Raw genomic sequence first — 14,695 nt, forward strand, 5'->3', positions numbered from 1 at the left:
AGCAACTCTTTGGGCAAAGCGTGGTGCTCTTACGACTCAACTTCTGTTTCAGAGCTACTCTTCTGTCAGCACAGGCAGAAGTAGATGGAGCATCAAACCTGGGTTTTGCCTCGCAGCTGTGTATACAGTCTGTTGTGAAACATTTAATATTGCCTCCTGATTTGTTAAAATACACCGTCATTTAAAACATGAGTGCTGAAATTTAAGCACTACAATTTTCTGTGATTGAGTGGCTTCACTTCACCTTTCAAGAAATCTTTAGAAGTGTCCACAGACCACCTAAACCTGAAACTCACTGACCCACCCGCGTAGCCTTTCTGGGGATGAGGGGACTGTGTTACGCACTGGGGACAGGAGGCTTTTGCTCTAATTAGGTTAAATGCAAAAAACAGTAGTGGCAGGTTCAGCCCGCTCTGCGGGCGGTGATTATTACCACCTGACTGGAAGGCCTTTTTTGATTAAAGAACACAGAATGCAGTTTTTTTTAGGCCTTAATCTAACTTTTCATCTTAAGTCAGTTGGGCTTTATTGAGCTCCTAAAAATGGTGGGCTGCCTAAAAACAATGAATGGCGCTTCAGGAATATTGGCAAAATAGAAGTAATTTTCTTCTATGTTTCTAAAGCATGAGCCAGACTAGATTTTTCAATACTGGAAAACAGATCTATTTGTAGCATTGTCAGTTTTTAACCAGACTACTTGATGTACATTTCTGGGGAATACATTTTACTACCACCTTCTTAAGAATCACACGTATTGATATGAGCAAGACTTATAAAAGCTTTGTAAAAAAACAACAACCAAAAAAAAGAGCAGCAGAGACAGCCAGAGAGAGATAAAAATCAGAAATTGTTTAAAAAGAATGAATTGAATGCACAAAGCCATTTCGTAATTCATATTTTCATTCCATAATCACTCAAAAGATTAACATTCCCCTTCATCAGTTTTCATGCCTTGTTGCTTAAGGTTCTTATCACATTCGTGGGATCCTTGGTTTGGTTTTCAAAATAGTTAGAGGCAGACTACAATAAAGCATTGTTGGAGACTGGGTGCACTGGATTTTGTTGCTTTATGCTTAATTTTTATCTATTAGCTATCATTTCCCAGACTTACAGTTCTCAGGCAGTTATTTTGGAGTTGGATTCAATGATCCTTGTGGGTCCTCATTCCGTTGTTATATTTCGGAAGGAGAAAATGCTTACACTTTATGCATCTTCATTCACACAGCAATTTTGCGGGGGGTGGTTGAAGCATAGATCCAAGAAACAAATTATTGGTCACTTCAACATTTTCTGGGTGCTTGTTGTTTTCACTGGATCTGAATGTTTGGGTTTTTTTTCCCTTTTCTTTCTTTCTTAATAGGCAGTCTCGGAATCTGACCTGAAAAATAACCGGATATTAGACGAACTAGTAAAGAGCTTTAATTCTGCAAGGTACGCTGTAATTTTATTAATACTGTCTCTGGTTTGGCGGCTGGAAAGGCAGGTGTGACTGACTTTGTGTTGCCAGGCCAGGAGTCCTCTTAGAGGACCAGTGTGAGGACCGAATGAAAAAATTGTGGTGTGACAGAAATGTTGTCAAAGACGAATGTTTATGCTTTTGGAAAAATCCTACAGTTTTCTGGCTGAAGGTTGCTGTCCGCTCAGGTGACGTGTTGGGGTTGTGTAAGCTTGTTTTGGTTTGGCTTCTGGTTAGCTGCCGTGTGAGTTACAGTCTCTTCCAACGTGTAGGAAGTCAAGCAGATGTGTCAGGATTCTACAGGGTCAGGAATGGTAATAAAGATTTTCTTCTAAGATCCTTCCTGTGTGTGCAGGGGAAATTCTGAACAGGAAGATTTTGTCCAGTGGTAATGGCCAACTTGCAAGAGAATTCTCTTGGTGAAGTCATTGGTTGGGAAGAATGTAGGTATTGAGGGACCGCAAATGTGAGTTTTCCTGGATAAGAGAAGTAAAGGAGCACTGTGCTTTCACCTGGGTTCCTTATCTACTTTTCTGTTATTTTTCATTTTTGACCTCCTCATCCCTTTGAAAGACAGGAACAACAGAATAAGCATGAGTTGGTAAATGCTTCCCACTGTAGATAGATGAGATTTCTTTTGTTATATCTCTGTTTTCTTCCAGTTAGAAGCAGCTCTGTGACTTACTAGCTGTTTTGTAGGTGTTCCTGTGTCTACGGGAGACAAATGCACTCTCATCTTTTTCTCAGAAATGAACTTGGAGCTTGAAGTCAATATGATCCTTGGCTTCATAAGTGATAGGAAGCAGAGTTGAGTTTATGGCTTTGTTTCTTGACAGAGGTTTCTCTATGATGAAGATCTAATATTCTGCATGACCACTATTAGATTGAATTGATTTTATTTGAAGAATTGAAATTCTACTGTTCCATTATTTTAGCTTGAACTCTGGTGTTTCCTAGTGATAAATGGATTAGTATTTTTTTGGTAATGTCTAGTTTTGCAGGGAACAAGTAGTGCTGACTTGGATCCATTATGATATTAAATCTTAAACGTTAATTTTTTTGGACTGCTTTAATGGATCAGTGTAAATCTTACCAGTCAGTAGTTTAATAATGTTGGAGTTCAATCAATTTCTCAACATGAAGCTAGATCAATACGACAGAACCGTAGTGTCCTGTTCTGCACTGGGTGCTGGGTGAGGTGGGGGAGAGGCAGTGCTCGCTCTTTCTGGGTCTTAGTAGGAAAGGCCCAACAACAAATGGCTTACTAAGATCCTGCTTTAAGAACGCAGAGTAATAAGAGGAGTATGGATAGCGAGTAAATCTTGCGTGGCTTCAGACGCTGGGCACCCTGCGTTCGTGCTCCTCTCAGCCTGGAATTGCGTTCGCTCTACAGATGGTCCCGAGTTGGAGGGGAGCACCGCTTGCCTGGAGAGTGTTATGTGGTAGGACTATCATTAAAGCAGAAGAGCATTGTTGGCTTCTGCCCTAGTGATGTCTGTACAGGACAAATCTGTCTCCCCGCCTCCTTCCCCATCTACTTAATTTCTTTTTGGCCCTCCCAAAAACAAATCCAAAGTCCAGGGGCTGATCTTTGAAACGTGCTAAGCTCTTCAAGTCCATCTGGACTTGACTTTGAGCCTCAGGTAGTTTAGTGTTTATGAAAATCAGGCCTTAAATCTTTTCAGTATTTCACAAAATTCAAACACATTTCTTAAGTCAAGCCTGTAGGGAAAGAAAATGCTAATGTTGGTAGTACTTAGCAGAGTAAAAGCTGTGCTCCAAGGTCAGTGCGTGCATGGAATGGAAATCATTCTAAATAGGCTGGAGTGCTGATCCCGCGCGCGCTTCTGCGCAACATTAGCTCCCGCACAAGTGTTTGCAGAATTGGAGCCTTCATGATCATTTGTGCTCAGGGATGGTTGCCTTGGGAGTCCTGCTTCCTCCCGGTAGAAGTGAAGATGTGCTGTTCGTTATGGCCCATTAACATTATGTTCTGTGTGAAGGGGTGGAGGAGCGTTCTGAGTAGCCTTTATCGGACTGCCCTGCCCTTGTGTTGAGACACGCACGAGAATCCCGAGCAGCGAAGGAGTTTGGGGGTGCGCTGCTCTGACCGGTACTGCCCACGGGGCCCTGCTGGGGCGAGCACAACCTTTGCTCAGCTTCCTGGCTGCTGCCTGTGCCGTGCTTTGCAGGCAGAATTCATCGCTGAGTGAGGCAGGGAGTGCTGCTTGTGCCATCTTTCCTATGAACGGTGTTTTTATCAGTTGCAGTGAGGCCAGTGTCCTCAAAAATAATAAGTTTTGGGCTTGTTTTGAAATTAATTTCACTGTCCTCTAATAAAGAGATTATTTTGAAAGTTGTCAATTTCTGCATCACCTAGTTAGAAAATTTAGCCACAGAAATTAGAATGATACTGACCTAAGGGGAAAACTAGTCCTTGCTGAAAGTGATCTGTGCTTTTTTTCATGCATAGGGAAGAAAAATATGTTTTTACTTTCAAGTTTATATCTCGGCTACCTCGTCAGGGTTACTTGACAGCTAGTGACTCAGAGGAATAAACACATCCACGCTGCGTTCTTGAGAGAGCAGGCACTGTCACTTCTAAGACACCAACTAAACTTCCAGGAGGACTGCAGAAGGGATTTCAAGGAGCCGAATTGCTCCTTAGTACAGTTGGGACTGCCCTGCGTGAGCGGTTCCTAGGGAGATTCACAGCCCGTCTCTTCCCTGGAATTTATTTATGTGGAAGCACTAGATTCCCAACCACTTTCTCTGCTCCATAGCTGCTTTGGCAAGGGAGAAGTAAATGGCCATAAAATGGGAGCCAGGATCTCGGTGAAGCAGGACACAGGAATCTTTTTTGCAGGTCTTGCAGATCTGAAGGAAAAAAAATTCTCAAGATGTTTATACTGTTATTAAAACATGCCTGGCAGGGAGAGTATGCTGTATACAGTGAATTAAGATGACTGTCCGTTTTTAGTTAACCTAAAAGAAGCGCAACTCCCTGTTCTAACCCAAGCCAGCGATTAAAGAGGATGGGTCTCAGAGGAGGATTTGGTGATGGTTATAACAGTGCATGTGAGGACTCAGTCACACCTTGTTGGTTCATGTTTCAGCCTTTAAAGGGTGCTTCTGTTCTTAAACTGAGGTTTGTCAGCTGTGACGCATGTACTGCTTTTGCCCCAGGAAGGTAAAATTGTATCTGCTGAAACCTTTCAGAGGTGACAGTGGTCTGTGTTAAATTCTGAAGAGCATATAATAGATAATGTTGAAAACTGCATGCAAAACACAGAGCTTTTTGAAAACAGGGTTGTCACAGAATCACACAGGTTGGAAGGGACCTCAGGGATCATCTAGTCCAACCTTGTCCTGAGGTTTACCAGTAGAATCAGTTTCCAGGTGAGGCGGGCAGCCTGGCGATGGTAGAGGGTGGACCTCTCCACTGCCTGCATGCTCCCTCCTGCTCTGCTGGCTGGCCCGGAGTGACGGATCACTCCCCCGCTCTAGTCAGGCTTGTCTGAATCACTCCAATAACAACTATCAATTCCTGTGCATAACGAGCAATGTGGGTAATTCGCTCTGGCGGTGAGGGAGGGGAGTGGCGGTCGCTATGGGCACTGTGGGGTAGCCCAGGGCTGTGCCGGGAGCGCTCTGCCGTCCCGGGGCGCCCGGGTTGGGTTTGGGGTGCCGGTCGGTGGGGCGCAGGTCTGGCAGGGCCACTAGATGTCGTCACACAGTCAGTGAAGCCAAAATACTGCACTCTGGGAAAAACCCGTCTGGGACTCTTCTCTTCTGAATTTAGTACCAGCATTTTCTGTATTTTCCCACCAAAAAAAAAAAAAGGCATACAGAGATTTCATGTGTGTTTTGGCAAACAAGTTTTCATATTCTTGTCCTAGTGTTCTTTCCATTGATTCTGTGCCAAAATCAGATCCCTTCGGAAAGTCTATTCATAAGACTTTATCCTTCAACATGGGGAAAAACTCAGTATGATTATTTGTAGACCAATGGCATAATTAAAGCAACCATTATTATAAACTTATTGTTAGGATAGGTTTTGGTTTTTGTGTTGTTCTTCCAGGCTCTCTCTCTCTTCTTGTTTTATACCAGACCATATCTTATTGAGACAACTGGCATTACAGAATCTGAGATTTCTGTTCAGAGGATTATCTGTTTTGGCTGCCTTCATGCAAACATGAACAAGTTGCATTTGAAGCGAGGTAGCCTGTCTTGCCCGCTCTGGAGCCACTCTCCTGAGTTCAGCAGTCTATCCTTTTGTACAGGACTCATTGCAAAAATGCTGCGACTTGCACTCTGAGCCTTTTGCTGTGTGTCTCCCGCCTGCCTCTGCTGGCCATGGGGCTGCCTTCCTCCCTCCAGCTCTACCTCAGCCTTCACTGGAATTGCTCAAGTGCCCCTTGCTCGGGTTTGCAGTCCCTCTTGGGTCCAGGCCCACCTCCAAACACGCGTTTTGGCCTGGCAGCCACCCTGAGGGGCAGAGCAGGCTACTGAAGTTTCTGCTTCGGAGAATTGGAGGTGCTATCGTGATTCTGCCTGAGAAAGAAATGTTGAGAAAAAGATAAATGGATCATTCTTGAGTCTGGTGAAAAGACAAACTGATGTGAAGTTTGACTTTCAGGAGCTAGTGCGAACACATGGGGAAGTACATTTTAGCTAGTGAATACATGTTGTGGAAAAATAAACAGATGTAATGGCGGTTACAGACAGTAGAATGTGTTACGCTGACAAGGGGAGGAGCTCTCAAAAGCAATAGAAAATACCCTGAAAAGAAAGATGAGGGAGGTCACTTGCGTTCTCTAGATGAAGACAATGAATATAGGCAACAGGCTAATTGTTCAGATATTTTTGCCTTTTGGGGCTATATTGTTCTTTATTTTATGGGAAAACTAACCTGTGATTGCATTCACGATCCGTTTGATATTTTCTGAGCCATGCAGAATTTAGCTTGCTGTAAGCACAGGGTGGTGGGCTTTTGTGTAAAAAGGATATGTTAACAGCCAAAAGAATAATATGATAAGACTGCGTTGACTTTGAGCTGCTTCAGTGGTAGGCTGCCTGTATGAAAACCTGGGGCAGCCTGAAGTAGTAGACATGTATTTACATTACCAGAAGGGAAATTCTGTGTTCAAAAAGGGGAAAAAAAAATTTTTAAAAGGTACATCTTTGGTCAAACACCCAGCTGCATCCTTTGGAGGATCAAACTTTGCCAAAGTGTATTAGGAATACAACGCAAATAATTTGTTTGCTTTTGAACTTGATTGTAGAATATAACCATCTGTGTTGGGACAAGTCTTCTCAGGCTATAGTTTGTAACCTTTAAGTTGAAGAATACTGTGCATTTATCTGCAGTAAAATGAGATGCTTTGTCTGCCAATGATTGCTGCTAATGGCCGTGTTGAGCAGATCGCGCTGTCAGACCTCTCTGGTACTTGTGGATGAAATATACCCCATGTAAACAGCAAATGTGAAGCAGGAGCGGGGCAGGGCTGCATCAAGGCACTCTGTGTTCCCATTAACTAGCTCCAGAGTTCCTCATGAAGCTGATCCTACGCCAACAGTAGCTAGACCACTGTGTGTTTGTGTCAGCCTGAGAATTAACCTCCTTAGAAACTTCCAGTCCATATCTAGGCATAAGCAGACAGAAAAACATAGTTTTGCTGCCACACTTAATTGCACTTGTTTGCACTGCAGAGAGTTAGTGTGTCTTGGGACAGACGTGAATTGCCACAGGCAGATTTGGTCGTTACATCCAGTAATTCAAGAAATTTAAGCTCCAAACTGGGCTTCTGAATCTGGCTTGAATTAACCAGTGCAGAGCGTTTGGTGTGCTGAGCTCGTTGCTCTCATTTTTAACCAGGAACCTACCTTAAGCTAGTGTAATTGTGGGGTCACCTGATGACTTCTGTATCTTTTAAAAACAAGTTGATATATACAGACAGTTCTTAATTAGTTGTCCTTCTCAGACATGGAAAATCTTTATCTTAAAAGACTGCAAAGTTTTCTAAGTACTTACCCAATGCCGATCTGTATCCAGCGCAGCATGGATTGGGGAGGTGGAGGCACAGGGGCATGTGAGGTATAGTGTGCCTTTTGGTGTGGGGCTCTTAGATTCCTCAGCATCCTCAGAAGCTATCCCTGTTCCCAACCCTCCCTCACGTGTTGTCCTGCTAGAAAGAGAAGTGGAGGGGAGGTCCTCCCCATCCCACCTAGCAAGTGGGGACAGAGTGTCTCTAAGAGGTGAACTCATCTCCTCCATTCTTCGTTAGAGAGATGCTTAATTTTCTTTAAGATTTTCCATTTTTTATAAGCTGTCCCAGCTTATCAGAGCTTGTATGGTAAAACTTTTTTTGTAATTGCCTGTTTTTTTTTTGGGCTAGGACTTTTGAGGACACAGCAGGCTGGGACTTGGCAGGTGGTGCTTGTGAGAATGGCAGCAAGTCAGGGAGAAAGCTGACGAACAGCTGGGCAGCTGTGCAGGCTTTGCGCTCTTGGAGAGCTCAGGAGAACGGTTGTGTAGGTTGCCAAGGGATGATGGAGCAGTGAATTAAAGAGGAATGGGCCAGTGACTGCATGTGTACTTCTGCTGGCTGTTCTCGGCTGGATGATGTGAACTTTGTGACCCTCAGGATGTGAAGGGCTCTTGTCAAAGCAGTAGTGGGTAAGAGTGGTTTGTCCATCGTCAGCGTTAGTTGGGAAAGCCTTGCATCCACTTGTGAGGATACAGGAGTGAAGGTGAACCACAGGGTGTGAGGGCAGTCCAGACAGCTGCACTGCTACGCTGTCTCCCTGCCAAGAATGTAGTCTCTGGCTTTATTTATCTTAGCTCGATATGTATAAAATACGTGGTAAAATAAAGAGGATTCTGCAAAAACCCCTGGCGTGGGGGTAGGAATAAAACATGTCTTTAAGATCTTTTGCAATTGCCTGAGTTAGGACAACTGTGACTTTAGTACTTTTAGCTTTGAGGTAATATGAAGAATTATAATAAGACAGAGAGCATAATGACCCTTCTGTTGCTTATGTGTTCCTACTGATAAAACAGAAGTTTATTTCTTTGAAAAGGGACTTCTGTTTGACTCGCATCTTAACATTTACCGGCCCTGAGGAGGATAGGGAGTACCAGTCGGGGGTAAAGCACGTATTGATGGGTGGTAAGGGTTCTGGAGGAGATTGGAGCAGGCTGTTCTTGAAGGCGGTTATGTTTTTCCCTTATTTTACATGAGAAAAGAACGGAGGGTTTGTGCTCTTTGGCTGGTCATCGGTGAAACGTGTGACAGAAGTAGTTTGGGTTAGCTGACACTAAATCTCAGGAGCTGACAAGCATGCAGTTATCTCTTGGTGGGGTTCTGCTCAGCTGGGTGGGCAGTGAGCAGCTGTGCTAAGGAGACCCACAGTAAGCAGGGACGGGAGGAACATGGCAATGCCTTCTGCTACGCTCTTCGGTTTCAGGAGCCTCTGTCACAGCTGGTTACAGTGCTTGAAGTGCTCTGACTTGGAAATGGTCACCTACCATCTTCAAGTAAGGGGGAAAACTTTTTGTTCTTTACTGTGTTCCATGTGATGTTTTGAGCGGCATTTTATTACATTTACAAAGCGTAATTTATTTTGTCTGAAAATCAGGAAGATAATTCCTTGACTCTGTAGAGCAAGCTGAGGCTCAGCTGCTCCCGGTTGTGAGGGCTAGCCGACTCCCCAGTGCTGCAAGGGGGAGAGGGAGGAAGGGATGGAGGGAGAACTCCATCTGTTTTCATTCTGGTTTCCTTTCAGAGAAAAAGCTAATACTGTTCAGTGTAGCTAACTGCGTGTTGTCTTCTGGATGCTTCTAGACAACAGCTGTTCCAGTTGGTCTTGGATGCTCCACAGATTTCATCTCCATCGGCCTGTAGCAGGCATTCAGCTGGCAAAAATCACGTTACGAGTCCTGTTTCTTGGCCAAAGTTAAAAGAAGAGGTGCCAGTGATTGACCGTTTCTTGAGAAAGGAAGAAGTTTGCACCCCGACGAAGGCAGACGGCCTGGCAGGGGCAGATCAGACGATTGTCAAAACTGAGGAATGCCATGACCTTTACAGCAGTTCTGCAGAGGTTGATGGTAAAGGCAATGAAGTGGGATCACAACAGAGTCCTGAGTGCACCAAAAGTCATGAAAAGCCTTCTACATCTGTGGTAAAAGTAGGCAAGAAAGGTGAGAAGCTTAATTTTTATTTGTCTTGATCTCTCCCCCAAGCCTGTGGTTGCTGTGGCTGTATACATTAGAGCACCTTCAGTACGTGGCATTCATCTCATTTCCCTGCCTTGTTCCGATCTGCGTGGGCATGTTCAGCTGCTTCCCGCGTAACTGGACTGTGCTTCATGCAGGTTACCGCTTTGTGGGACAGCTCTGCTACAAGCATGTTCTTGATGAGGAAGCTTGGGCTGATGCCAAGTAATAAGATGGAGTTCAATGCTTACAGATTCCTTTGCTTTGAGTAACAACTCTAAAAAACAATAGTTGCACAACAGACTTAGTAAAAAATGAAGTCATTTTCTCTTCTCCTTCCCATTAATGACTAGACAGAGTACATCGACATATATTCTGCTCTCATATCCTCAAGTAACCAGAAGCAAGGTATTTTATAACGTGATGGCTATTTGAGGGGTGCACCCGCCATCAAAATGATCGTGGTTTCAGTTTTGTTAATATTCCTATTCATACACTCTCCAGAAGAAAGTAATCTGATTTGTTCTGTAATTCTACAGTGTTAAGATTAATTATTTTTTGAAGCATGAAAATGCCTATTTATACTCATCAACTGCAGTAAAATGACAGAGACCTCATAGTTCTGATGTGATGCCAGCCATCGTATTGACCCAATTAAGAGCCTAAATTAAAATAAAAGACCATGTAGGAGTAAAACACTGATTCTTATTAGCTCATATTTATCTGTACTTTTGTTTAACAATTTATTCAGCCGGAACTCTGAAGTTTGTATTTATTCATTAGCTAGGTAAATACTGCTTAAAGGTGTAATGCAGCCAGAAAAGTAGCTGTACGAGAATGGCATCAGCTTGGCCAGATGTTACGTTTCCCAGTTTTATGCATCAGACTTGCTTGCATTACTAATTTAAAACTCATGAAATTTTACTGCTCATTTGTTCTTGAACAATTGAAATTTTCACTTGCTTACCATTTTATGACCTTATTAAATCCTTGAGCATGCATTACACGGAAATTATTTCCACAAATGCAAAGTAGTTGGTCAAAGAATATAAATGAAAGACTTGAAATGAGACAATGCCGCAGTGGTTTAGTAAAGATTGTTTGTTCCTCTGTTAAGAATTGAAATGTTAACCTCAAATACAACAACGGACTGCTCAGAACTGCTGTTTTGTTACTGCCCAACTTTTTTCTTTTTTTTTAACCTTTGGCTAGAATATGATGTCATGGGAGTCAGGAATCGCAAAGCAGTGGTACCAGATAACTCTCTCAATTCCCACAGCATTTCACAGCGTTTTCCACAGGTTGTTTTTTGTTTTGTCTTTTAAATCAAAACCAACTTCCTCCTTATTAATAGAGAGGATGTCAGTTAAAGAGTCTCTTCCTCATCCTGTTCGTTTAAAGTTAGCCTTTTGTTTTTGACATAATGTGATTGCTAAAGACAAATGTTTTAAGTCTGTTTTTTGACTCTCTTTACAGGTAACGTTTATAGGTACTTCTTGAAAATACAATGCAAGGAGAATTCTGAGTTGGGTGGGACCGTGCTATGGGGCGTTCGTGAGCCTCTGAGCCCAAGTCCCAGAATCTAGTTATCTGTACCCAGAAATGAGAGCGAGGCATGGCTGGATCATAGGATTGAGGCTGAGCTAACCCGTGTATTGACAGTCCTGCTGAGAGCCGTAGGCTGGGAACGTTATGTTAATATGAATAAAGTTTGTGCTATACTGTGTTACCAGAATGAAGCAGCTTCCTTTATTTAGGAGTGGAATACTGCAAAACAGAGATTAGCACGGAAATATGCTTATGTTTGTAATAGCCTCCAGGTTTCTGTGTAGTACATGTGTTATTCTAGATTTTTATTAGAAATTTCATTCCACCTGACTGCGGGGAAGATGAGAGTCGTTCTGCTATTACATAGGGAGGGAAATAAGTGTTCTGGAATGAAAATGAGAACAAAAAAAGGGAGGTTCTGGATAGACACACCAGATCTTTTAAAAGAAGAAATCTGGAATTCTAGATTTTTCTTTTCTTAAATCAACAGTTTTTCAGATAAAAACATTTGCTCTTTGCTGTAATATACACGCTAGTGAGTTCCTTCTCCCTCGCTTTCAGTGGATTGCCCTGTTTGTGAGGTTGCTATTCCAGAGCAATTTATAAACAAACATCTGGATAGCTGCTTGACAAGAGAAGAGAAGAAGGACAGCCTCAGAAGGTAAGAAACAACTTCAAGAACTTTTATATGAACGTAGCCATTTTTCTGCACTGCTGAAATAAGAAATACTAGTTGGTGGGTTATAAGACAGTGGATTGTGTTTGTTTCTTGGTTACCTGCTATATGGATCACTCTAAGTTTAATCACTGTATAAATATGATAGTGGTGATCTGCCCCTCTTGAGAAAGCATGTGGATTGCCAGCAGAATTAGTTTTTGGCTTTTAGTGGCAAGAAAACACTGGACAATGTTTTAAAGAATTCAACACAGGGAGTAAAACTTAGTCTGTACATGATTCTCGTCACATTCCTGCTCACTGGCATTAAAATTCTATTCAGATAACGCTTATTCCCATTTTTCACTCTGTGAATTAATTGCTTCCCCCTGATTCAGATGGGCCAAAAGACAATTGCTTCACTAGCTGTCAAGTTAAAAAATAAAAATTGCACCTTACTCTGCTCACTGTGGCTCTTTCCACGTTGCCCCAGCCAAGGTTATTTCTTTAAGATCTCCATTTCCATAAGATTAAGGCATGCCTTTGTCGTTATGCCTCTGTCCTGGAATTTGTCACGGTCGCCACATTCACAGCAGAAGTGTAGATTTCAGTTTGTTTTTCTTACTAGTATAAATTTAGGCTATGATTATTTCTAACTGATCAGACTTAAGAACTTCAAGGGACTTTCACTGCATGAGGTTTTACTGCGTGCTTGTATTTCAAATTCCTCCGGACCTTGAATTAGAAAGTATTTTTATGTTAAAGCTCTTATTTTGCCCAGTCAGGCTTAGAACACAATCTATAAGCTAAAGGACTTTCAAGATTAATAAGTGGTAAATTAATACTGAAAACTGGTGTTACATTTTAATTTTCATGTGGGATGTTTTTAGTGTTTTGTCTGTTCTTAATGAATGGAAATAAAAGCCAGATCTTTCTTTGGTGTCAAGCCGATGTCCCTAACAGAATCTTAAACTTGGCTTATTTTACGTAGGCTGCTTGGATCTTAAGACAGTATCATGCAAGATACTTCTCCGTAGGGACTGCCTATTGTGTGTTACATGCCAGCTCCCGGCATTATGGCCGTGCTGTTCGGGTTTCAGTGACAGCACACCTCTAGTTCTTCTCTGAGGAATTCTAGCTCTGTTTACTCCCAAGTTAGGAGCACATGGCATGCCATGTTAACAGTCGAGCAGTGTTTCAGTGGAACTGATAATTTAGTCCCCAAAACCTGCACAGGAGTCGTTACAACAGGTGAGCGTGTATTCACAAAGGACACTGCCTTTCTGAAGGACTGGGAAAAAGACCCACCAACATTAAGATTCAGAACTGTTGCGGCCTGTTTTCACGTAGCTCTCTGCTTGCAAAGCTGTCATTGCTCTTCTAGGTCATGATGAAAAGCTCTTTCGGGGCTTTCAAAAGATTTAATTATTCAATGACATTTTTTTATATTTCCCAGAAGAATCTGAAAAAAGGTCTTTTCCTGAAAAGTGTATTGTGGTAATGCATCTCTTTTTTTGCCAGCTATGCTACAGGGGCCATATGGGAATAAATGAATTAATGACAATTTGTGTAAGCCTTTTTCTAAACTTTTAGAAGTTTTGCTTTTAAAACGTCCCCAACTGATTGAGGAAAGGCATGGCCAGTACTCGGTTGGAGAACCTGTGTTTCAGCCATCTGAGTCCAGTGCGCTTCCTTTGAATGCAGAGTGGATTTAACCTTGACCTAATGAAGACGACCAGTACTGTGTCTGCTGGTGCGATTCCGAAGCCTTTGCTGTAGACATTAGAAACGGAGCAGCAGTTCTTGTTCGATGAGCAGTGTTTGTACCGTTTCCTAAAGAAGATCAGACTAGACCTGCTTCTTTCTGCACGCTCGGAATTTGCTTTGTGTAGATGGGAAGAGTGTTCTGGCTTCCTAGAGCTGTTGCTTTTGCATCTGTCATAAACCGTGTCATTGGTTGTGTCTGTCATGGCTGACATGATTCTTTCCGGTATTTCTTACCCAGAGTGGGTGAAATGCCCTGTGAAAATGTAAGTCAGTACTTTGATTTTCATAGGAGTATTAATTAAAAAAAGTTTGTTTCCCTTTCCTTCTGCAGTTCGTCTCACAAAAGGAAGCCTATGTCTAAAGTTGTTTACAACTTGCTCTCCGATCGTGATTTGAAGAAGAAACTAAAGGAACATGGTCTGTCTACCCGTGGGACCCGACAACAGCTCATTAAAAGACACCAAGAATTTGTGCACATGTATAATGCTCAGTGTGATTCTCTAAATCCCAAATCGGGTAAGTTATAAATTCTGGGAAAGTTGTTACCATCGCCAAACTATTTGTATGCATTTCTCCTTCTCTTAGTTCTCAGGGTAGGAGTAAGGCTGGCTTGAATATTTGGGAAAACTGGAGCTGGAAGAATTTATCTTGTATAAATCAAGTTTAATGCAAAAAAAAGGAAATTTAATGAAAACCATAAACGTGTCGCTACACTCTGGGAGTATCCAGCAAGGATGTAAATTTGTGCTGAAATTCTTTGATACTTCCTGTTTACTAACGCTGTTCTGAAGAACGTTCTGTGATTTTGTTGACTTTGCTTTTCAATCGGTGCCTCCAAATTGGACTCCGAGGCTTTTAGTCAAAAAATTGGAAACACCTGAAGTTCTTAGTGAATGGATTATTAATTTATCTTTTGTTTTGAATTAGTTCTCTTCCTCCTATACACTGAAACTTTTATATTTTTATTAGATTTAATTTCAAAATTAGATTTCTTTTTGGAGATGATGGGTAAGGGTAGAACGGATTAGTAAGGAAGTGTTAATGTTTTGCT

At 42.2% G+C, this 14,695-nt stretch overlaps 1 protein-coding gene across 5 annotated transcripts in view; it reads left to right on the forward strand.

The window, feature by feature from the left end:
- Window positions 1–14,695, forward strand: part of RAD18 (RAD18 E3 ubiquitin protein ligase) — a 49,606-nt gene that overhangs the window by 6,487 nt on the left and 28,424 nt on the right. For all 5 annotated transcript variants that reach the window (XM_075095581.1, XM_075095582.1, XM_075095583.1 and 2 more), the window contains exons 4-7: window positions 1,361–1,431; window positions 9,304–9,659; window positions 11,784–11,883; window positions 13,976–14,160. In XM_075095581.1, coding sequence (XP_074951682.1) covers window positions 1,361–1,431; window positions 9,304–9,659; window positions 11,784–11,883; window positions 13,976–14,160 — 712 coding nt within the window. The remainder of the gene's footprint in view (window positions 1–1,360; window positions 1,432–9,303; window positions 9,660–11,783; window positions 11,884–13,975; window positions 14,161–14,695) is intronic.

This window comes from Phalacrocorax aristotelis, chromosome 6, assembly GCF_949628215.1.
Source record: "Phalacrocorax aristotelis chromosome 6, bGulAri2.1, whole genome shotgun sequence".
Taxonomy (NCBI): Eukaryota; Metazoa; Chordata; class Aves; order Suliformes; family Phalacrocoracidae; genus Phalacrocorax; species Phalacrocorax aristotelis.